We start from the raw sequence: 25,979 nt of genomic DNA, 5'->3' as shown, positions 1-25,979 counted from the left end.
TCTGACAGCCAGCCGTTAGCCAGGTATAGTCTGACAGCTAGCCGTTAGTCAGGTAGTCTGACAGCTAACCGTTAGCCAGGTATAATCTGACAGCTAGTCGTTAGCCAGGTATAGTCTGACAGCTAGCCGTTAGCCAGGTATAGTCTGACAGCTAGCCGTTAGCCAGGTATAGTCTCACAGCTAGCCGTTAGCCAGGTATAGTCTGACAGCTAGCCGTTAGCCAGGTATAGTCTGACAGCTAGCCGTTAGCCAGGTAGTCTGACAGCCAGCCGTTAGCCAGGTATAGTCTGACAGCTAGCCGTTAGCCAGGTATAGTCTGACAGCTAGCCGGTAGCCAGGTATAATCTGACAGCTAGCCGTTAGCCAGGTAGTCTGACAGCCAGCCGTTAGCCAGGTATAGTATGACAGCTAGCCGTTAGCCAGGTATAGTCTCACAGCTAGCCGGTAGCCAGGTATAGTCTGACAGCTAGCCGGTAGCCAGGTATAGTCTGACAGCTAGCCGTTAGCCAGGTAGTCTGACAGCCAGCCGTTAGCCAGGTATAGTATGACAGCTAGCCGTTAGCCAGGTATAGTCTGACAGCTAGCCGTTAGCCAGGTAGTCTGACAGCTAGCCGTTAACCAGGGCCCTTTGTAGTGCCCTACTTTTAACCAGGGCCCTTTGTGGTGCCCTACTTTTAACCAGGGCCCACAGGGTTCTATATCGGAATATGATGCTATTTGGGGCTCAGACATTGACTATTGTCTCATGACTTGTGGTTCGCGCGAAAATACACAGAACATATATTTTTTTAAACACCACAGTGTTTTCTGCGAATTGTAAACCCTGACATAGTGAGTACATGTTGGCTGATCGAATGTGTCAGTGCACCTCCCATTCACTAGAAAAGTGTTGAAATCGTTGATAGAGAAACCAATCGTTGATAGAGAAAAAAAAGCTGTCATGTGACAGAGACTGTCATGTTATTAAATAGCAGACCCAGAACACTCCACTCTGCTGTAGGACGTCTGTATGTCAGTCACAACCCAACTGGGACCATGACAACCATCATGATAACAGTACTGATGCTCTTCATTCAAACCACCCTGGGGGCTCCTGAAACAGGTATGTTGTTCATCTCATTGGTTATGAATTTACACCTGAAACAGGTATGTTGTTCATCTCATTGGTTATTAGTTTACACCTGAAACAGGTATGTTGTTCATCTCATTGGTTATTAATTTACACCTGAAACAGGTATGTTGTTCATCTCATTGGTTATTAATTTACACCTGAAACAGGTATGTTGTTCATCTCATCGGTTATTGGTTTACACCTGAAACAGGTATGTTGTTCATCTCATTGGTTATTGGTTTACACCTGAAACAGGTATGTTGTTCATCTCATTGGTTATTAGTTTACACCTGAAACAGGTATGTTGTTCATCTCATTGGTTATTAATTTACACCTGAAACAGGTATGTTGTTCATCTCATTGGTTATTGGTTTACACCTGAAACAGGTATGTTGTTCATCTCATTGGTTATTGGTTTACACCTGAAACAGGTATGTTGTTCATCTCATTGGTTATTAGTTTACACCTGAAACAGGTATGTTGCTCATCTCATTGGTTATTAGTTTACACCTGAAACAGGTATGTTGTTCATCTCATTGGTTATTAATTTACACCTGAAACAGGTATGTTGTTCATCTCATTGGTTATTGGTTTACACCTGAAACAGGTATGTTGTTCATCTCATTGGTTATTGGTTTACACCTGAAACAGGTATGTTGTTCATCTCATTGGTTATGAATTTACACCTGAAACGGGTATGTTGTTCATCTCATTGGTTATTAGTTTACACCTGAAACAGGTATGTTGTTCATCTCATTGGTTATTAGTTTACACCTGAAACAGGTATGTTGTTCATCTCATTGGTTATTAGTTTACACCTGAAACAGGTATGTTGTTCATCTTATTGGTTATTAGTTTACACCTGAAACAGGTATGTTGTTCATCTCATTGGTTATTAGTTTACACCTGAAACAGGTATGTTGTTCATCTCATTGGTTATTAGTTTACACCTGAAACAGGTATGTTGTTCATCTCATTGGTTATTGGTTTACACCTGAAACAGGTATGTTGCTCATCTCATTGGTTATTAGTTTACACCTGAAACAGGTATGTTGTTCATCTCATTGGTTATTAGTTTACACCTGAAACAGGAATGTTGTTCATCTCATCGGTTATTGGTTTACGCTGCAGAGGACCTTTATCTCTAACTCCTGTCCTGTCTTGTACTGGCAGCTTAATATCATAACCATTTGCTGATCTATTTTTAAATGTGTCGCCCCATGACAGTGTTTTATATAGCTCTACGACAGTGTTATGTAGCCCTATGACAGTGGTGTATATAGCTCTATGACAGTGTTATGTAGCCCTATGACAGTGTTTTATATAGCTCTATGACAGTGTTATGTAGCCCTATGGCAGTGTTTTATATAGCTCTATGACAGTGTTATGTAGCCCTATGACAGTGGTGTATAGCTCTATAACAGTGTTATGTAGCCCTATGACAGTGTTATGTAGCCCTACGACTGTTAAAAAGTCCTTATGATAGAAGGTTCAATTAAAGTGTTCAAATGGTTGCCTATTATGTCAATGCTGTTTAGTGATTGTTGTAATTTTTCTTTGGAGACGGTCCCTTCAACCTCTTCAATGCAGAAAGTGGCATTAGACAGGACCTGGCACGCTGGGTGTCAGGTGGACGTCTCTACTACACCAACAACAGGAAGTGTGCTGGGGTTTCTGGGAAGACAGAGGGTAGTACGCTGGTGTATTCTGACTGTGATGAGAAGAGCCTCCTCCAGCAGTGGGAGTGCAGTAATAACACACTGCTCACACTGAAAGGACAGACTCTGTACCTGCACATCAACGACAACAATGATCTGGTGCTGTCCAGAGACACGGGGCCTCGGAGTCGCTGGACCATCTCTGGAACAACGGACGGCCCCTGCTCAAGGACCCACAGAGGTACAGGATTAGAGTCACACGGTTCACATTTATTAGGATTCTAAAATGAATTTTAGACAAAATGGACAAAGTCTCGACACACAACACAAGAAGCACTACATCAGACAGTATATTTTATAGATTACAGGTTAAATATAACTACATCAGACAGTATATTTTACAGGTTAAATATAACTACATCAGACAGTATATTTTATGGATTACAGGTTAAATATAACTACATCAGACAGTATATTTTATATTTTACAGGTTAAATATAACTACATCAGACAGTATATTTTATAGATTACAGGTTAAATATAACTACATCAGACAGTATATTTTATAGATTACAGGTTAAATATAACTACATCAGACAGTATATTTTATAGATTACAGGTTAAATATAACTACATCAGACAGTATATTTTATAGATTACAGGTTACATATAACTACATCAGACAGTATATTTTACAGGTTAAATATAACTACATCAGACAGTATATTTTATAGATTACAGGTTAAATATAACTACATCAGACAGTATATTTTATATTTTACAGGTTAAATATAACTACATCAGACAGTATATTTTATAGATTACAGGTTAAATATAACTACATCAGACAGTATATTTTATAGATTACAGGTTAAATATAACTACATCAGACAGTATATTTTATATATTACAGGTTAAATATAACTACATCAGACAGTATATTTTATAGATTACAGGTTAAATATAACTACATCAGACAGTATATTTTATAGATTACAGGTTAAATATAACTACATCAGACAGTATATTTTATAGATTACAGGTTAAATATAACTACATCAGACAGTATATTTTATAGATTACAGGTTAAATATAACTACATCAGACAGTATATTTTATAGATTACAGGTTAAATATAACTACATCAGACAGTATATTTTACAGGTTACAGGTTAAATATAACTACATCAGACAGTATATTTTATAGATTACAGGTTAAATATAACTACATCAGACAGTATATTTTATAGATTACAGGTTAAATATAACTACATCAGACAGTATATTTTATAGATTACAGGTTAAATATAACTACATCAGACAGTATATTTTATAGATTACAGGTTAAATATAACTACATCAGACAGTATATTTTATATTTTACAGGTTAAATATAACTACATCAGACAGTATATTTTATAGATTACAGGTTAAATATAACTACATCAGACAGTATATTTTATATTTTACAGGTTAAATATAACTACATCAGACAGTATATTTTACAGGTTAAATATAACTACATCAGACAGTATATTTTATAGATTACAGGTTAAATATAACTACATCAGACAGTATATTTTATAGATTACAGGTTACATATAACTACATCAGACAGTATATTTTACAGGTTAAATATAACTACATCAGACAGTATATTTTATAGATTACAGGTTAAATATAACTACATCAGACAGTATATTTTATATTTTACAGGTTAAATATAACTACATCAGACAGTATATTTTATAGATTACAGGTTAAATATAACTACATCAGACAGTATATTTTATATTTTACAGGTTAAATATAACTACATCAGACAGTATATTTTACAGGTTAAATATAACTACATCAGACAGTATATTTTATAGATTACAGGTTAAATATAACTACATCAGACAGTATATTTTATAGATTACAGGTTAAATATAACTACATCAGACAGTATATTTTATAGATTACAGGTTAAATATAACTACATCAGACAGTATATTTTATATTTTACAGGTTAAATATAACTACATCAGACAGTATATTTTATAGATTACAGGTTAAATATAACTACATCAGACAGTATATTTTATAGATTACAGGTTAAATATAACTACATCAGACAGTATATTTTATAGATTACAGGTTAAATATAACTACATCAGACAGTATATTTTATAGATTACAGGTTAAATATAACTACATCAGACAGTATATTTTATAGATTACAGGTTAAATATAACTACATCAGACAGTATATTTTATAGATTACAGGTTAAATATAACTACATCAGACAGTATATTTTATAGATTACAGGTTAAATATAACTACATCAGACAGTATATTTTATAGATTACAGGTTAAATATAACTACATCAGACAGTATATTTTATAGATTACAGGTTAAATATAACTACATCAGACAGTATATTTTATATTTTACTGGTTAAATATAACTACATCAGACAGTATATTTTATAGATTACAGGTTAAATATAACTACATCAGACAGTATATTTTATAGATTACAGGTTAAATATAACTACATCAGACAGTATATTTTATATATTACAGGTTAAATATAACTACATCAGACAGTATATTTTATAGATTACAGGTTAAATATAACTACATCAGACAGTATATTTTATATTTTACAGGTTAAATATAACTACATCAGACAGTATATTTTATATATTACAGGTTTAATATAACTACATCAGACAGTATATTTTATAGATTACAGGTTAAATATAACTACATCAGACAGTATATTTTATATTTTACAGGTTAAATATAACTACATCAGACAGTATATTTTATAGATTACAGGTTAAATATAACTACATCAGACAGTATATTTTATAGATTACAGGTTAAATATAACTACATCAGACAGTATATTTTATATTTTACAGGTTAAATATAACTACATCAGACAGTATATTTTATATTTTACAGGTTATATATAACTACATCAGACAGTATATTTTATAGATTACAGGTTAAATATAACTACATCAGACAGTATATTTTATATTTTACAGGTTAAATATAACTACATCAGACAGTATATTTTATATTTTACAGGTTAAATATAACTACATCAGACAGTATATTTTATAGATTACAGGTTAAATATAACTACATCAGACAGTATATTTTATAGATTACAGGTTAAATATAACTACATCAGACAGTATATTTTATTGAAATGTTGACATATTGATTTTTTTCCCTATGAATCCACAACGTACAGTAACACAGGGACACACTCAGCCAGTGTCCCGTAAGAGTGTTAGTATAGAAAGCCATGTTCCCCAACAAGGTCACACAGGGAGGCAAGATGGCAGACACACTAATATAGTAAAACCCTTTGGGTCTAAAACCCACGTTGCACTGAGCACTGAACTACATACAGATCACACAGTAACCAGTAACCACTGTCCCCTTTTCAGAACTCTTTACCATCGAAGGAAACGCATATGGGCGTCCCTGTCAGTTTCCTTTCCTGTACAAAGACCAATGGTATGGAGACTGCACCTTGGTAGACTCCTCTGATAGACGGCTTTGGTGTGCCATTGAAACAAACTACCAAGACAATGAACTGTGGGGCAACTGTCCATCCAAATGTGAGTATTACATCTATTGCTTACTGTGTCAATATAAGCAGCTGTTAGATCTCTCTCTCTCTCTCTCTCTCTCTCTCTCTCTCTCTCTCTCTCTCTCTCTCTCTCTCTCTCTCTCTCTCTCTCTCTCTCTCTCTCTCTCTCTCTCTCTCTCCCTCTCTCTCTCTCTACTCTCTCTCTCTCTCTCTCCTCTCTCTCTCTCTCTCTCTCTCTACTCTCTCTACTCTCTCTCTCTACTCTCTCTCTACTCTCTCTACTCTCTCTCTCTCTACTCTCTCTCTACTCTCTCTCTACTCTCTCTCTACTCTCTCTCTCTACTCTCTCTCTAATCTCTCTACGTGTCTCTAATATGGTTATACATTTGGCAGGAGGTTAGGAAGTGCAGCTCAGTTTCCACCTCATTTTGTGGGCAGTGAGCACATCTCTTGAGAGCCAGGTCTGCCTACGGCGGCCTTTCTCAATAGCAAGGCTATGCTCTCTGAGTCTGAACATCTCTCCCCCATCCCTCTGCAGCTACGGAGCATTGGCATAAGAACCCGGTCACAGATGCATTCTACCAGGTGAACCTCCACTCTGCTCTGACCTGGCACCAGGCTCGGACCAGCTGCCAGCAGCAGGGAGCAGACTTGGCCTCAATCACCGAACCCCTCGAGCAGACCTACTTAGCAGGTAGCGCCACCCGGTGGCCATGCTCACATATATCAGGCGTGTCAGACTCAAGTAGTGTGTTTATTAGTGTACTGTTCATGTACTAGTGTGTTTATTAGTGTACTGTTCATGTACTATTTATGTCATATGCAACTTTCTCTCCTTATCTTATACACACACACACACACACACACACACACACACACACACACACACACACACACACACACACACACACACACACACACAGGCCTGTGTGGTAGGCTGCATATGTCGCTGTGGACGGGGCTGAATGCTCTGGAACAGGACAGTGGGTGGCAGTGGATCAGTGGAAAGCCTCTACGCTACTTCCGCTGGGACTCTGGTGAGTCCTCACCTTCACACTATTCCCTTCATGCTGCACTACTCTGGACCAGGGTCAGTTACACTATAGAGGGGAAAAGGACCAGGGTCAGTTAGTTACACTATATAGAGGAAAAGGACCAGGGTTAGTTACACTATAGAGGGGAAAAGGACCAGGGTCAGTTACACTATAGAGGGGAAAAGGACCAGGGTCAGTTAGTTACACTATAGAGGGGAAAAGGACCAGGGTCAGTTACACTATAGAGGGGAAAAGGACCAGGGTCAGTTAGTTACACTATATAGGGGAAAAGGACCAGGGTCAGTTAGTTACACTATATAGGGGAAAAGGACCAGAGTTAGTTACACTATATAGGGGGAAAAGGACCAGGGTTAGTTACACTATAGAGGGGTAAAGGACCAGGGTCAGTTACACTATATAGGGGAAAAGGACCAGGTTCAGTTACACTATAGAGGGGAAAAGGACCAGGGTCAGTTAGTTACACTATATAGGGGAAAAGGACCAGGGTCAGTTAGTTACACTATATAGGGGAAAAGGACCAGAGTTAGTTACACTATATAGGGGAAAAGGACCAGGGTCAGTTACACTGTATAGGGGAAAAGGACCAGGGTCAGTTACACTGTATAGGGGAAAAGGACCAGAGTCAGTTAGTTACACTATAGAGGGGAAAAGGACCAGGGTCAGTTAGTTACACTATATAGGGGAAAGGACCAGAGTTAGTTACACTATATAGGGGAAAAGGACCAGGGTCAGTTACACTGTATAGGGGAAAAGGACCAGGGTCAGTTACACTATAGAGGGGAAAAGGACCAGGGTCAGTTACACTGTATAGGGGAAAAGGACCAGGGTCAGTTACACTGTATAGGGGAAAAGGACCAGGGTCAGTTACACTATAGAGGGGAAAAGGACCAGGGTCAGTTACACTGTATAGGGGAAAAGGACCAGAGTCAGTTAGTTACACTATAGAGGGGAAAAGGACCAGGGTTAGTTACACTATAGAGGGGAAAAGGACCAGGGTCAGTTAGTTACACTATATAGAGGAAAAGGACCAGGGTTAGTTACACTATAGAGGGGAAAAGGACCAGGGTCAGTTACACTATAGAGGGGAAAAGGACCAGGGTCAGTTAGTTACACTATAGAGGGGAAAAGGACCAGGGTCAGTTACACTATAGAGGGGAAAAGGACCAGGGTCAGTTAGTTACACTATATAGGGGAAAAGGACCAGGGTCAGTTAGTTACACTATATAGGGGAAAAGGACCAGAGTTAGTTACACTATATAGGGGGAAAAGGACCAGGGTTAGTTACACTATAGAGGGGTAAAGGACCAGGGTCAGTTACACTATATAGGGGAAAAGGACCAGGTTCAGTTACACTATAGAGGGGAAAAGGACCAGGGTCAGTTAGTTACACTATATAGGGGAAAAGGACCAGGGTCAGTTAGTTACACTATATAGGGGAAAAGGACCAGAGTTAGTTACACTATATAGGGGAAAAGGACCAGGGTCAGTTACACTGTATAGGGGAAAAGGACCAGGGTCAGTTACACTGTATAGGGGAAAAGGACCAGAGTCAGTTAGTTACACTATAGAGGGGAAAAGGACCAGGGTCAGTTAGTTACACTATATAGGGGAAAGGACCAGAGTTAGTTACACTATATAGGGGAAAAGGACCAGGGTCAGTTACACTATAGAGGGGAAAAGGACCAGGGTCAGTTACACTGTATAGGGGAAAAGGACCAGAGTCAGTTAGTTACACTATAGAGGGGAAAAGGACCAGGGTTAGTTACACTATAGAGGGGAAAAGGACCAGGGTCAGTTAGTTACACTATAGAGGGGAAAAGGACCAGGGTCAGTTACAATATAGAGGGTAAAAGGACCAGGGTCAGTAACACTATATAGGGGAAAAGGACCAGGGTCAGTTACACTGTATAGGGGAAAAGGACCAGGGTCAGTTACACTATATAGGGGAAAAGGACCAGGGTCAGTTACACTGTATAGGGGAAAAGGACCAGGGTCAGTTACACTATAGAGGGGAAAAGGACCAGGGTCAGTTACACTGTATAGGGGAAAAGGACCAGAGTCAGTTAGTTACACTATAGAGGGGAAAAGGACCAGGGTTAGTTACACTATAGAGGGGAAAAGGACCAGGGTCAGTTAGTTACACTATAGAGGGGAAAAGGACCAGGGTCAGTTACAATATAGAGGGTAAAAGGACCAGGGTCAGTAACACTATATAGGGGAAAAGGACCAGGGTCAGTTACACTATAGAGGGGAAAGGACCAGGGTCAGTAACACTATATAGGGGGAAAAGGACCAGGGTTAGTTACACTATAGAGGGGAAAAGGACCAGGGTCAGTTACACTATAGAGGGGAAAAGGACCAGGGTCAGTTAGTTACACTATATAGGGGAAAAGGACCAGGGTTAGTTACACTATAGAGGGGAAAAGGACCAGGGTCAGTTACACTATATAGGGGAAAAGGACCAGGGTCAGTTAGTTACACTATAGAGGGGTAAAGGACCAGGGTCAGTTACAATATAGAGGGTAAAAGGACCAAGGTCAGTAACACTATATAGGGGAAAAGGACCAGGGTCAGTTACACTATAGAGGGGAAAAGGACCAGGGTCAGTTACACTATAGAGGGGAAAAGGACCAGGGTCAGTAACACTATATAGGGGAAAAGGACCAGGGTCAGTTACACTATAGAGGGGAAAGGACCAGGGTCAGTTACACTATAGAGGGGAAAAGGACCAGGGTCAGTTACACTATAGAGGGGAAAAGGACCAGGGTCAGTTAGTTACACTATATAGGGGAAAAGGACCAGGGTCAGTTACACTATAGAGGGGAAAAGGACCAGGGTCAGTTAGTTACACTATATAGGGGAAAAGGACCAGGGTCAGTTAGTTACACTATAGAGGGGTAAAGGACCAGGGTCAGTTACACTATATAGGGGAAAAGGACCAGGTTCAGTTACACTATAGAGGGGAAAAGGACCAGGGTCAGTTAGTTACACTATAGAGGGGAAAAGGACCAGGGTCAGTTAGTTACACTGTATAGGGGAAAAGGACCATGGTCAGTTACACTATAGCGGGGAAAAGGACCAGGGTCAGTTACACTATAGAGGGGAAAAGGACCAGGGTCAGTTACACTATATAGGGGAAAAGGACCAGGGTCAGTTACACTATATAGGGGGAAAGGACCAGGGTCAGTTAGTTACACTGTATAGGGGAAAAGGACCAGGGTCAGTTACACTATATAGGGGGAAAGGACCAGGGTCAGTTACAATATAGAGGGGAAAAGGACCAGAGTCAGTTGGTTACACTATATAGGGGAAAAGGACCAGGGTCAGTTACACTATAGAGGGGAAAAGGACCAGGGTCAGTTAGTTACACTATATAGGGGAAAAGGACCAGGGTCAGTTACACTATAGAGGGGAAAGGACCAGGGTCAGTAACACTATATAGGGGGAAAAGGACCAGGGTTAGTTACACTATAGAGGGGAAAAGGACCAGGGTCAGTTACACTATAGAGGGGAAAAGGACCAGGGTCAGTTAGTTACACTATATAGGGGAAAAGGACCAGGGTCAGTTAGTTACACTATAGAGGGGTAAAGGACCAGGGTCAGTTACAATATAGAGGGTAAAAGGACCAGGGTCAGTAACACTATATAGGGGAAAAGGACCAGGGTCAGTTACACTATAGAGGGGAAAAGGACCAGGGTCAGTTACACTATAGAGGGGAAAAGGACCAGGGTCAGTAACACTATATAGGGGAATAGGACCAGGGTCAGTTACACTATAGAGGGGAAAGGACCAGGGTCAGTAACACTATATAGGGGGAAAAGGACCAGGGTTAGTTACACTATAGAGGGGAAAAGGACCAGGGTCAGTTACACTATAGAGGGGAAAAGGACCAGGGTCAGTTAGTTACACTATATAGGGGAAAAGGACCAGGGTCAGTTAGTTACACTATAGAGGGGTAAAGGACCAGGGTCAGTTACACTATATAGGGGAAAAGGACCAGGTTCAGTTACACTATAGAGGGGAAAAGGACCAGGGTCAGTTAGTTACACTATAGAGGGGAAAAGGACCAGGGTCAGTTAGTTACACTGTATAGGGGAAAAGGACCAGGGTCAGTTACACTGTAGCGGGGAAAAGGACCAGGGTCAGTTACACTATAGAGGGGAAAAGGACCAGGGTCAGTTACACTATAGAGGGGAAAAGGACCAGGGTCAGTTACACTATAGCGGGGAAAAGGACCAGGGTCAGTTACACTATAGAGGGGAAAAGGACCAGGGTCAGTTAGTTACACTATATAGGGGAAAAGGACCAGGGTCAGTTAGTTACACTATATAGGGGAAAAGGACCAGGGTCAGTTAGTTACACTATAGAGGGGAAAAGGACCAGGGTCAGTAACACTATATAGGGGAAAAGGACCAGGGTCAGTTACACTATAGAGGGGAAAGGACCAGGGTCAGTTACACTATAGAGGGGAAAAGGACCAGGGTCAGTTACACTATAGAGGGGAAAAGGACCAGGGTCAGTTAGTTACACTATATAGGGGAAAAGGACCAGGGTCAGTTACACTATAGAGGGGAAAAGGACCAGGGTCAGTTAGTTACACTATATAGGGGAAAAGGACCAGGGTCAGTTAGTTACACTATAGAGGGGTAAAGGACCAGGGTCAGTTACACTATATAGGGGAAAAGGACCAGGTTCAGTTACACTATAGAGGGGAAAAGGACCAGGGTCAGTTAGTTACACTATAGAGGGGAAAAGGACCAGGGTCAGTTAGTTACACTGTATAGGGGAAAAGGACCATGGTCAGTTACACTATAGCGGGGAAAAGGACCAGGGTCAGTTACACTATAGAGGGGAAAAGGACCAGGGTCAGTTACACTATATAGGGGAAAAGGACCAGGGTCAGTTACACTATATAGGGGGAAAGGACCAGGGTCAGTTACACTATAAAGGGGAAAAGGACCAGGGTCAGTTAGTTACACTGTATAGGGGAAAAGGACCAGGGTCAGTTACACTATATAGGGGGAAAGGACCAGGGTCAGTTACAATATAGAGGGGAAAAGGACCAGAGTCAGTTGGTTACACTATATAGGGGAAAAGGACCAGGGTCAGTTACACTATAGAGGGGAAAAGGACCAGGGTCAGTTAGTTACACTATATAGGGGAAAAGGACCAGGGTCAGTTACACTATAGAGGGGAAAGGACCAGGGTCAGTAACACTATATAGGGGGAAAAGGACCAGGGTTAGTTACACTATAGAGGGGAAAAGGACCAGGGTCAGTTACACTATAGAGGGGAAAAGGACCAGGGTCAGTTAGTTACACTATATAGGGGAAAAGGACCAGGGTCAGTTAGTTACACTATAGAGGGGTAAAGGACCAGGGTCAGTTACAATATAGAGGGTAAAAGGACCAGGGTCAGTAACACTATATAGGGGAAAAGGACCAGGGTCAGTTACACTATAGAGGGGAAAAGGACCAGGGTCAGTTACACTATAGAGGGGAAAAGGACCAGGGTCAGTAACACTATATAGGGGAATAGGACCAGGGTCAGTTACACTATAGAGGGGAAAGGACCAGGGTCAGTAACACTATATAGGGGGAAAAGGACCAGGGTTAGTTACACTATAGAGGGGAAAAGGACCAGGGTCAGTTACACTATAGAGGGGAAAAGGACCAGGGTCAGTTAGTTACACTATATAGGGGAAAAGGACCAGGGTCAGTTAGTTACACTATAGAGGGGTAAAGGACCAGGGTCAGTTACACTATATAGGGGAAAAGGACCAGGTTCAGTTACACTATAGAGGGGAAAAGGACCAGGGTCAGTTAGTTACACTATAGAGGGGAAAAGGACCAGGGTCAGTTAGTTACACTGTATAGGGGAAAAGGACCAGGGTCAGTTACACTGTAGCGGGGAAAAGGACCAGGGTCAGTTACACTATAGAGGGGAAAAGGACCAGGGTCAGTTACACTATAGAGGGGAAAAGGACCAGGGTCAGTTACACTATAGCGGGGAAAAGGACCAGGGTCAGTTACACTATAGAGGGGAAAAGGACCAGGGTCAGTTAGTTACACTATATAGGGGAAAAGGACCAGGGTCAGTTAGTTACACTATATAGGGGAAAAGGACCAGGGTCAGTTAGTTACACTATAGAGGGGAAAAGGACCAGGGTCAGTTAGTTACACTATAGAGGGGAAAAGGACCAGGGTTAGTTACACTATATAGGGGAAAAGGACCAGGGTCAGTTACACTATATAGGGGGAAAGGACCAGAGTCAGTTAGTTACACTATAGATGGGAAAAGGACCAGGGTCAGTTAGTTACACTATAGAGGGGAAAAGGACCAGGGTCAGTTACACTATAGAGGGGAAAAGGACCAGGGTCAGTTAGTTACACTATAGAGGGGAAAAGGACCAGGGTCAGTTACACTATATAGGGGAAAAGGACCAGGGTCAGTTAGTTACACTATAGAGGGGGAAAGGACCAGGGTCAGTTACACTATAGAGGGGAAAAGGACCAGGATCAGTTAGTTACACTATAGAGGGGAAAAGGACCAAGGTCAGTTACACTATAGAGGGGTAAAGGACCAGGGTCAGTTACACTATAGAGGGGAAAAGGACCAGGGTCAGTTAGTTACACTATAGAGGGGTAAAGGACCAGGGTCAGTTACACTATAGAGGGGAAAAGGACCAGGGTCAGTTAGTTACACTATAGAGGGGTAAAGGACCAGGGTCAGTTACACTATAGAGGGGTAAAGGACCAGAGTCAGTTAGTTACACTATAGAGGGGTAAAGGACCAGGGTCAGTTAGTTACACTATAGAGGGGTAAAGGACCAGGGTCAGTTACACTATAGAGGGGTAAAGGACCAGGGTCAGTTACACTATAGAGGGGTAAAGGACCAGGGTCAGTTAGTTACACTATAGAGGGGTAAAGGACCAGGGTCAGTTACACTATAGAGGGGAAAAGGACCAGGGTCAGTTAGACTGTTAGTCTTCAGCTGTAGTGATATAGTTGTTAGTCTTCAGATCTAGTGATATAGTTGTTAGTCTTCAGATCTAGTGATATAGTTGTTAGTCTTCAGATCTAGTGATATAGTTGTTAGTCTTCAGATCTAGTGATATAGTTGTTAGTCTTCAGTTGTAGTGATATAGTTGTTGTTGTTGTTTGTGTGTAGGTCATCCTCTCACTGATCCTGGTCATATCTGTGGACTAGTCGATCCAAGTCAGCAGTCCTACTGGCAGAGCTCCCTGTGCTCCAAGAAACATGGCTACGTCTGTCAGAAAGACCCACCTGCATCCCCCGTTCCCCCAGGTAGGTCTGTCAGAATGACCCACCTGCATCCCCTGTTCCCCCAGGTAGGTCTGTCAGAAAGACCCAACTACATCCCCCGTTCACCCAGGTAGGTCTGTCAGAAAGACCTCCCTATAACCCCTGTTCACCCAGGTAGATCTGTCAGAAAGACCTCCCTAAAAGCCCCGTTCACCCAGATCCAACACTCTGTTCTACTCTGCTCAATTTAATCCAGTCCATTTCAATCTTGAACAGTTTGTTCAGTCTAGTCCAGTTCATTTTAGTCCAGTCTAGTCTAGTCCATTTCAATCTTGAACAGTTTGTTTAGTCCAGTCTAGTCCAGTTCATTTCAGTCTAGTCCAGTCCAATTGAATCTTGAACAGTTTGTTCAGTCTAGTCCAGTTCATTTCAGTCCAGTCTAGTCTAGTCCATTTCAATCTTGTACAGTTTGTTTTAATTACGCTCAGTCCATTTTGGTTAATTTCAGTTCAGTTTAGTCCAGATAATTTCAGTCCAGTCCAATCTAGTCCAGTTCATTTCAGTCCAGTCTCGTCCAGTCCAGTCTAGTCCAGTCTAGTCTAGTCCAGATAATTTCAGTCTAGTCCAGTCTACTCCAGTCTAGTCCAGATAATTTCAGTCCAGTCCAGTCCAGGCCAGTCTAGTCCAGTCCAGTCTACTCCAGTCTAGTCCAGTCCAGATCATTTTAGTCCAGTCTAGTCCAGTCTACTCCAGTCTAGTCTAGTCCAGTCTAGTCCAGTCTACTCCAGTCTAGTCCAGTCAAGTCCAGTCTACTCCAGTCCATTTCAGTCCAGTCTAGTCTAGTCCAGTCCATGTCAGTCCAGTCCAGGCTAGTCCATTTCAGTCCAGTCTAGTCCAGTCCAGTCCAGTCCAGTCCAGTCTAGTCCAGTCTAGTCCAGTCCATTTCAGTCCAGTCTAGTCCAGTCCAGTTCATTTCAGTCCAGTCTCGGCCAGATAATTTCAGTCCAGTCTAGTCCAGTCTAGTCCAGTCTAGTCCATTTCAGTCCAGTCTAGTCTAGTCCAGTCCAGTCCAGTCTAGTCCAGTTCATTTCAGTCCAGTCTCATCCAGTCTAGTCCTGTTCATTTCAGTCCAATCTAGTCCAGATAATTTCAGTCCAGTCTACTCCAGTCCATTCTAGTCCAGTCCAGTCTAGTCCAGTCTACTCTAGTCTAGTCCAGTCCAGTTTAGTCCAGTCCAGTCTAGTCCAGTTCATTTCAGTCCAGTCTAGTCCAGATTATTTCAGTCCAGTCTAGTCCAGTCTAGTCCAGTCCAGTCTAGTTCATTTTTGCATTATATTGTTTATTATGGGCGGTGTACTTCTTGTGTTCTACAATGTGTTTCCCTGTGCTTGTGATCCACAGAAGTGACAGGTTACTGCTCCAGTCCGTGGATTCCCTACGCTGCCAGGTGCTACCTCCTCCAGCGTACCAAGAAGACCTGGACAGAGGCTCAGACGGAATGTCGGAAGGACGGAGGCGACCTGGCCAGCATCCACAACATTGAGCAGCACAGCTTTGTGATGTCACAGCTGGGATATGGTCAGTGAAACAGAGATACGCTCACACGTTAGACAGTCAGTGAAAAGGCTAACTCCAACTCTCCCCTTTCCCTCCTCTCCTCCTCCCCTCCCCTCCTCTCCTCCTCTCCTCCTTTCCTCTGTCCCAGCGGCCGCTGACGAGCTGTGGATCGGGATGAACGATGTCAAGACGCCACTACTGTTTGAGTGGGGTGACCAATCCCCTGTCACCTTCACCAGGTGGGAGGAAGCCATGCCAATGGAGGGCAACTGTGTCCTGGTCAGAGGAGAGGTATGGTACCATCATACCCCTCCACACCCCCTAACCCTAACACCCCCTAACCCTAACACCCATTTACAACCACACCAACCCTCTCCCTCGTTGACGATGTCCTGTGTGACTGTGTCTGTCTTACAGCAGGGCAGGTGGGCTACTCAGGTGTGTGACAACCAGCGTGGCTTCATCTGTATGAAGAAATCTACCTCCCAACCCTCAGGGGACCAGGTGGACACGAACCCAGGCTGCAAATCGGTGAGTGGACAGCCAGGGGGAGCAGAGGTCAGCCAGGGAGAGCAGAGGTCAGCCAGGGAGAGCAGAGGTCAGCCAGGGAGAGCAGAGGTCAGCTAGGGAGAGCAGAGGTCAGCTAGGGAGAGCAGAGGTCAGCCAGGGAGAGCAGAGGTCAGCCAGGGAGAGCAGAGGTCAGCGCTATAGAGCAGAGGTCAGCGCTATAGAGCAGAGGTCAGCGCTATAGAGCAGAGGTCAGCGCGTGAGAGCAGAGGTCAGCGCGTGAGAGCAGAGGTCAGCGCGTGAGAGCAGAGGTCAGCGCGTGAGAGCAGAGGTCAGCGCTATAGAGCAGAGGTCAGCGCTATAGAGCAGAGGTCAGCCAGGGAGAGCAGAGGTCAGCCAGGGAGAGCAGAGGTCAGCGCTATAGAGCTGAGGTCAGCGCTATAGAGCTGAGGTCAGCCAGGGAGAGCAGAGGTCAGCCAGGGAGAGCAGAGGTCAGCGCTATAGAGCAGAGGTCAGCCAGGGAGAGCAGAGGTCAGCCAGGGAGAGCAGAGGTCAGCCAGGGAGAGCAGAGGTCAGCCAGGGAGAGCAGAGGTCAGCCAGGGAGAGCAGAGGTCAGTGCTATAGAGCAGAGGTCAGCCAGGGAGAGCAGAGGTCAGCCAGGGAGAGCAGAGGTCAGCCAGGGAGAGCAGAGGTCAGCGCTATAGAGCAGAGGTCAGCGCTATAGAGCAGAGGTCAGCGCTATAGAGCAGAGGTCAGCGCTATAGAGCAGAGGTCAGCCAGGGAGAGCAGAGGTCAGCCAGGGAGAGCAGATATCAGCGCTATAGAGCAGAGGTCAGCCAGGGAGAGCAGAGGTCAGCCAGGGAGAGCAGAGGTCAGCCAGGGAGAGCAGAGGTCAGCGCTATAGAGCAGAGGTCAGCCAGGGAGAGCAAAGGTCAGCGCTATAGAGCAGAGGTCAGCCAGGGAGAGCAGAGGTCAGCGCTATAGAGCAGAGGTCAGCCAGGGAGAGCCGAGGTCAGCGCTATAGAGCCGAGGTCAGCGCTATAGAGCAGAGGTCAGCCAGGGAGAGCAGAGGTCAGCCAGGGAGAGCAGAGGTCAGCCAGGGAGAGCAGAGGTCAGCGCTATAGAGCAGAGGTCAGCCAGGGAGAGCAGAGGTCAGCGCTATAGAGCAGAGGTCAGCCAGGGAGAGCAGAGGTCAGCCAGGGATAGCAGAGGTCAGCGCTATAGAGCAGAAGTCAGCGCTATAGAGCAGAGGTCAGCCATGGAGAGCAGAGGTCAGCCAGGGAGAGCAGAGGTCAGCGCTATAGAGCAGAGGTCAGCCAGGGAGAGCAGAGCTCATGCTCTATAGCGCTGATGTTCTCAGGAACAGCCACATATATGGCTCTCCCCACCGGAGAGTGAGGTTCAAGCCTCTATTCAAGCCTTCCTGATGTCACTCCCACTTCTCCACCTCTGTTTCCAACTGTCTGAATAAAGTAGAAAAAAACACATTCTCTAAATGTGCAAGATTTAGTCAGCTAGCTAGTTGTCAACTGTAGTCCCTGAGCAGGTAGATAATCAACATTTACATAAAAAATCTAATCAAATCAAGTGTTATTTGTCACATGCGCCGAATACAACAGGTGTAGACAATAAAATGCTTAACCAACAAATGCAGTTTTAAGAAAAATAAGTGTTAAATATTTACTAAATAAACTGAAGTAAATAATAAATAAATAAATACAATGAAAAAGAAAAAAGAAAATGAAAAAATAACAAATAAACAATGAGCTACAATAAAATAACAGTAAGGAGGCTATATACAGGGGGTGCGGTACAGAGTCAAGGTGCGGAGGCAAAGGTTAATAATGAGGCTATATACAGAGGGTGCCGATACAGAGTCAATGTGTGTGGGTACAGGTTAGTCGAGCTAATTGAGGGAATATGTACAGCCGGTAGAGGTAAAGGGACTATGCATAGATAATAAGCAGAGGGAAGCAGCAGCGTCAAAATGGGGTAAAACAGGGGGGGGGGGGTAGGTCAATGCAAATAGTCCGGGTAGCACCGGGTAGGGGTAGGGCACCGCCTGGTATAGAGTTCCTGGATGGCGGGGCCGTACGCCCTACCCTCTGTAATGCCTTGCGGTCGGAGGCCGAGCAGTTGCCATACCAGGCAGTGCTGCTGATGGTGCTTCTGTAGAACTTATTGAGGAAAACCATGCCAAATCTTCTCAGTCTCCTGAGGGGGAATAGTGTCTTGTCTTTGGCTGTGCCGGATTAAGTGATATGACATGCTATTCTATAAAATTATTTCTCCGTAATTAATATTACCTGATTAAGCTAATCATGTAAATGTAATTAACTAGAGAGTCGGGGCACCACAAAATAATATTTATAGAGCTGTTATCTTCCGAATAAACTCTGAAAGACCTAGTAATATTTTACATCAATAGCAGTCAATATTAATTGTCACTTTATTTCAGTCTCATCTGAAAGTTGTAAATTCTTAGTTATCGTCACGAACCCTGGCTAACAAGTTGAATCAGCAATACAACATTGGGTTTAATTATTTATTTACTAAATACCTAACTAATCACACAGGCTTACACATACACACAATTAATCATAACTTGATTACAAATTACGTCATAAAGGAAAACGTCCCTAGCGGGCGGAACTGATATGACAACTTGTTACACAAAATAAAAGGGGCTGGGTTTGAGTGAAAGAGCATGAAGACTGAGGAACAAAGGGCGAAGCTGTGCTATCGTAAATACAGTATCTTATGCATTCTAAATGACCACCCATTTCGGTAAGTTGGTGGTAGATGGAAGGCCGTGTTGCCAAACCGAATCCTCTGTCCTTTGAAGAATGTCTCTGGTGGTCAATTGGATACGTTGTAGTAACGTCGTTGTGTGATAGACGGGATACTCTGTCTGTTCCTTCCTAACCCTCATTTGCATCTGCTGTTGCTAACTCAACGGCTAGGAGGTATCACTTTTGTAGTGAAGAAGAGTTCAAAGTTCATACAATTCGCAACCGAAGCTCACGCTGATGTTGGCTTCGTTCTGTAGTTATTATCTGAACCATTCTGACATCGGACCGTCGTCCTCACATCCTCGGAACAGGAGGTTATATTGTCGTCAAGGCTTTATATAAGAAGGGAGAGGAGGGCGTGTTTGAAAAGTTTTATAGCCCATATGTCCCTTCACAGGGGTGGGCCACTGATTGAGCAGAGCCCTAATCTTATGAAAACCCAAATTTCCCACATTTCATCCCATCACGAATAATTTCATATTCAAACATTTAAATTGAACAACAATTCCATGTGAATCCGATAACTGTGATGTGTAGACATTCCACTGTAGAGTTTATGTCATCTTATCATAAATGAGAATGTCTCAGATGACAACCGAACTGACATCATATTCATTAAGTACCACTGCATATGTTCAATTGATCGGATTACCAGAATATAGTTCATTTCCCCCCACATTCTGATGTTCCCAGAATCTCTATGTTAATCAAGGGTTTTTTAAATGTAACCTCAGTAGGGTAGAGAGAGGAAAAAGGGGGGAAGAGGTATTTATGACTGTCATAAACCTACCCCCCAGGCCAATGTCATGACAAAAGCATTGTCGTGCCCACTTCACGATTGTCTTGGACCATGAGAGTTTGTTGGTGATGTGGACACCAAGGAACTTGAAGCTCTCAACCTGCTCCACTACAGCCCCGTCGATGAGAATGAGGGCGTGCTCGCTCCTCTTTTTCCTGTAGTCCACAATCATCTCCTTTGTCTTGGTCACATTGAGGAATAGGTTGTTATTCTGGCACCACCCGGCCAGGTCTCTGACCTCCTCCCTATAGGCTGTCTCATCGTTGTCGGTGATCAGGCTGTCCGATCGACACTGTTGTGTCGTCGGCAAACTTAATGAGGATGTTGGTGTCGTGCCTGGCCGTGCAGTCATGGGTGAACAGGGAGGACAGGAGGGGACTGAGCATACACCGCTGAGGGGCCCCCGTGTTGAGGATCAGCGTGGCCCGTCAGGAAATCCAGGATCCAGTTGCAGAGGGAGGTGTTTAGTCCCAGGGTCCTTAGCTTAGTGATGAGCTTTGATGAGCCTTTTTGTTGAACGCTGAGCTGTAGTCAATAAACAACATTCTCACATAGGTGTTCCTTTTGTCCAGGTGGGAAAGGGCAGTGTGGAGTGCAATAGAGATTGCATCATCTGTGGATCTGTTGGGTCGGTATGCAAATTGGAGTCGGTCTAGGATTTCTGGTATAATGGTGTTGATGTGATACATGACCAGCCTTACACCAAGACCAACTCAACAGCCTAACAGCTGTTTCTGACCCTGTTTGTCTCTCTGAAGCATTGGACCAGGCACGGCTCCTTCTGCTACTTTGTGGGACCAGAGATCAAGACCTTTGATGAGGCCAAAGAGACATGCAAGAGCTCACAGTCATATCTGGCAGATGTTTCTAGCAGGTAAGAACGAAACCCGGATATACTTCTCTATATCAAAAATTTGGGCTAGATGAATTTGGCTAGATAATACATTGTCTAATGATAATGAGTTCCATTATAATGTATATCTTATTTGGTCCACTGTTATGTCATCACAGTTTTTGCTCGATACTGAAAGTGCTCCATCTTGTTCCCTCGGCTGCTGACACCATTTTAGGGCATTGTATTAACAGTGGACTAAAGGACCAAATGCTAAAATAGAGTTTTTGAGTAAAATATACCTTTAACCATAATGTTTCAATATTGTTATAATGATAATGTGTCCAGGGTGGATAATGATCCATGATAATGATCTATAATCACGTGCCATGATAATGTTCCATGATAATGCTGCAATGGTAAAGTCTCAAAATAATGTGTACAGTGTGGATAATGCTACAATGATAATGTCTCAAAATAATGTGTCCAGGGTGGATAATGCCACATGATAATGTGCCACGATAACAATCCAGGACAATGTTCCATGATAATGCTCACACGATAATGACTTTAAAAAATAATGTGTTCCGGATGTATAATGTTATAATAATAATGTTTTCATAATAATGTGTCCAAGGTGGATAATGTCAGAATGATAATGTCTCATAATAATGTGACCAGGGTGGATAATGCTATAATGATAATGTTTTCATAAAAATGTGTCCAGGGTGTATAATGTTACAATAATAATGTTTTCATAATAATGTGCCCAGGTTGGATAATGTCAGAATGATAATGTTTTCATAATAATGTGTCCAGGGTGGATAATGTTAGAATGATAATATCTCACAATAATGTGTCCAGGGTGGATAATGTCAGAATGATAATGTCTCATAATAATGTGTCCAGGGCGGATAATGTTATAATGATAATGTTTTCCTACTAATGTGTCCAGGGTGGATAATGCTATAATGATAATGCCTCATAATAATGTGTCCAGGGTGGATAATGTTATAATGATAATGCCTCATAATAATGTGTCCAGGGTGCATAGTGTTATAATGATAATTTTTTAATTAATACTGTGTCAAGGGTGGATAATGTTATAATTCTAATGTTTTCATAATAATGTGCCCAGGTTGGATAATGCTTTCCTGATCAGCCTGGTTGGGTCCAGGCCAGAGCAACACTTCTGGATCGGACTCTCCAACCAGAACCACATCGACTTCTTCAGCTGGACGAACAGCAACAGGGTCAGGTACACCCACTGGAACGCACAGATGCCAGGTAAAGGACAACCTCAGAGATATATAATAATACTATATATTGTAGTGACAGATACCAGGTAAAGGACAACCTCAGAGATATATAATAATACTATATATTGTAGTGACAGATGCCAGGTATAGGACAACCTCAGAGATATATAATAATACTATATATTGTAGTGACAGATGCCAGGTATAGGACAACCTCAGAGATATATAATAATACTATATATTGTAGTGACAGATACCAGATATAGGACAACCTCAGAGATATATAATAATACTATATATTGTAGTGACAGATGCTAGGTATAGGACAACGATGGAGAGATATAATAATACTATATATTGTAGTGACAGATGCTAGGTATAGGACAACCTCAGAGATATATAATAATACTATATATTGTAGTAACAGATGCCAGGTATAGGACAACCTCAGAGATATATAATAATACTATATATTGTAGTAACAGATACCAGATATAGGACAACCTCAGAGATATATAATAATACTATATATTGTAGTGACAGATGCCAGGTATAGGACAACCTCAGAGATGTATAATAATACTATATATTGTAGTGACAGATGCTAGGTATAGGACAACCTCAGAGATATATAATAATACTATATATTGTAGTGACAGATGCTAGGTATAGGACAACCTCAGAGATATATAATAATACTATATATTGTAGTAACAGATACCAGATATAGGACAACCTCAGAGATATATAATAATACTATATATTGTAGTGACAGATGCTAGGTATAGGACAACCTCAGAGATATATAATAATACTATATATTGTAGTGACAGATGCCAGGTATAGAACAACCTCAGAGATATATAATAATACTATATATTGTAGTGACAGATGCCAGGTATAGGACAACCTATGAGATATATAATAATACTATATATTGTAGTGACAGATGCCAGGAGTCTCACTACAGTTCTATAGTAGTAGTCTGAATATAGTTCTATAGTAGGAGTCTGACTACAGTTCTATAGTAGGAGTCTCACTACAGTTCTATAGCAGGAGTCTCACTACAGTTCTATAGTAGGAGTCTCACTACAGTTCTATAGTAGGAGTCTGACTACAGTTCTATAGTAGGAGTCTGACTACAGTTCTATAGTAGGAGTCTCACTACAGTTCTATAGTAGGAGTCTCACTACAGTTCTATAGTAGGAGTCTCACTACAGTTCTATAGTAGGAGTCTCACTACAGTTCTATAGTAGGAGTCTCACTACAGTTCTATAGTAGGAGTCTGACTACAGTTCTATAGTAGGAGTCTGACTACAGTTCTATAGTAGGAGTCTCACTACAGTTCTATAGTAGAAGTCTGACTACAGTTCTATAGTAGGAGTCTCACTACAGTTCTATAGTAGAAGTCTGACTACAGTTCTATAGTAGGAGTCTCACTACAGTTCTATAATAGAAGTCTGACTACAGTTCTATAGTAGGAGTCTCACTACAGTTCTATAGTAGGAGTCTCACTACAGTTCTATAGTAGGAGTCTCACTACAGTTCTATAGTAGGAGTCTCACTACAGTTCTATAGTAGGAGTCTCACTACAGTTCTATAGTAGGAGTCTCACTACAGTTCTATAGTAGGAGTCTGACTACAGTTCTATAGTAGGAGTCTGACTACAGTTCTATAGTAATAGTCTCACTACAGTTCTATAGTAATAGTCTCACTACAGTTCTATAGTAGGAGTCTCACTACAGTTCTATAGTAGTAGTCTGAATATAGTTCTATAGTAGGAGTCTGACTACAGTTCTATAGTAGGAGTCTCACTACAGTTCTATAGTAGGAGTCTCACTACAGTTCTATAGTAGGAGTCTGACTACAGTTCTATAGTAGGAGTCTGACTACAGTTCTATAGTAGGAGTCTGACTACAGTTCTATAGTAGGAGTCTCACTACAGTTCTATAGTAGGAGTCTCACTACAGTTCTATAGTAGGAGTCTGACTACAGTTCTATAGTAGGAGTCTGACTACAGTTCTATAGTAGGAGTCTCACTACAGTTCTATAGTAGTAGTCTGAATATAGTTCTATAGTAGGAGTCTGACTACAGTTCTATAGTAGGAGTCTCACTACAGTTCTATAGTAGGAGTCTCACTACAGTTCTATAGTAGGAGTCTCACTACAGTTCTATAGTAGGAGTCTCACTACAGTTATATAGTAGGAGTCTCACTACAGTTCTATAGTAGGAGTCTCACTACAGTTCTATAGTAGGAGTCTCACTACAGTTCTATAGTAGGAGTCTCACTACAGTTCTATAGTAGGAGTCTCACTACAGTTCTATAGTAGGAGTCTCACTACAGTTCTATAATAGAAGTCTGACTACAGTTCTATAGTAGGAGTCTCACTACAGTTCTATAGTAGGAGTCTGACTACAGTTCTATAGTAGGAGTCTCACTACAGTTCTATAGTAGGAGTCTCACTACTGTTCTATAGTAGGAGTCTCACTACAGTTCTATAGTAGAAGTCTGACTACAGTTCTATAGTAGGAGTCTCACTACAGTTCTATAGTAGGAGTCTCACTACAGTTCTATAGTAGGAGTCTCACTACAGTTCTATAGTAGGAGTCTCACTACAGTTCTGTAGTAGGAGTCTCACTACAGTTCTACTATATAACTGAATCTCATTGAACATGGTAATAGGTGCTCTTAGCTGTGAACCTGAATGTTGCTCTGTATTTGTGTTCTCTCTTTACGTCAACTTTGATCTCAGGCAGTCGACAGGGTTGTGTGGCCATGACAACAGGGCCTCTAGCTGGATTATGGGATGTGCTGAGCTGCACCAATCAGGAGAAGTATATCTGTAAACACCTGGCAGAAGGAGCGGGGCCAACACCAGAACCAATCACACCTGTCCCTCCCAGGTGCCATGAGGGCTGGTTTCCTGTGGGGTCTCGGAACTACTGCTTCAAGGTAGACATAACTTAGAATGAAACTATAATGTATTATGAGTGTAGTAACATCCTCTAGAGGAGTTAAAACCTCTTAAGGATTAGCCCCCTTTTTTCTATTTTCTCCTACAATGACATACCCAAGTCTAACTTCCTGTTGCTCAGGCCCTGAAGCAAGGATATGCATATTCCTGGTACCATTTGAAAGGAAACACTTTCAAGTTTATGGAAATGTGAAAGGAATGTAATAGAATATGACACAATAGATCTGGTAGAAGATAATAGAAAAACCAACCGTTCTTTTGTATTTGTTTTGTACCATCATCTTTGAAATGACCATAATTTATTATTCCAGCCCAGGTACAATTTAGATTTTAGCCACTAGATGGCATCAGTGTATTGCAAAGTGTTAGACTGATCCAATGAACCATTGCATTTCTGTTCAAAATTCAAGACTGCCCTAATGTGCCTAATTTGTTTATTAATAACTTTTCTTGTTCAAAATTGTGCACTCTCCTCAAACAACAATAGCATGGTATTCTTTCACTGTAATAGCTCCTGTAAATTGGACAGTGCAGTTCGATGATTAACAAGAATTTAAGCTTTCTGA

General features: G+C 42.1%; 1 protein-coding gene across 1 annotated transcript in view; it reads left to right on the top strand.

The window, feature by feature from the left end:
- The first annotated feature begins 992 nt into the window (after positions 1-992).
- LOC139377205 (macrophage mannose receptor 1-like) overlaps positions 993-25,979 on the top strand; it is a 72,466-nt gene continuing 47,479 nt past the window's right edge. Inside the window, exons 1-12 of the mRNA XM_071120206.1 lie at positions 993-1,102; positions 2,675-3,010; positions 6,223-6,396; positions 6,907-7,062; positions 7,292-7,405; positions 14,596-14,733; positions 16,093-16,269; positions 16,397-16,539; positions 16,666-16,779; positions 21,105-21,220; positions 22,317-22,465; positions 25,192-25,391. Of these exons, the coding sequence (XP_070976307.1) occupies positions 1,036-1,102; positions 2,675-3,010; positions 6,223-6,396; positions 6,907-7,062; positions 7,292-7,405; positions 14,596-14,733; positions 16,093-16,269; positions 16,397-16,539; positions 16,666-16,779; positions 21,105-21,220; positions 22,317-22,465; positions 25,192-25,391 (1,884 nt within the window). The 5' untranslated portion in view covers positions 993-1,035. The remainder of the gene's footprint in view (positions 1,103-2,674; positions 3,011-6,222; positions 6,397-6,906; positions 7,063-7,291; positions 7,406-14,595; positions 14,734-16,092; positions 16,270-16,396; positions 16,540-16,665; positions 16,780-21,104; positions 21,221-22,316; positions 22,466-25,191; positions 25,392-25,979) is intronic.

The sequence above is a fragment of the Oncorhynchus clarkii genome, chromosome 20, assembly GCF_045791955.1.
Source record: "Oncorhynchus clarkii lewisi isolate Uvic-CL-2024 chromosome 20, UVic_Ocla_1.0, whole genome shotgun sequence".
Classification (NCBI taxonomy): Eukaryota; Metazoa; Chordata; class Actinopteri; order Salmoniformes; family Salmonidae; genus Oncorhynchus; species Oncorhynchus clarkii.
This window is presented reverse-complemented; position numbering and strand designations above follow the sequence as displayed.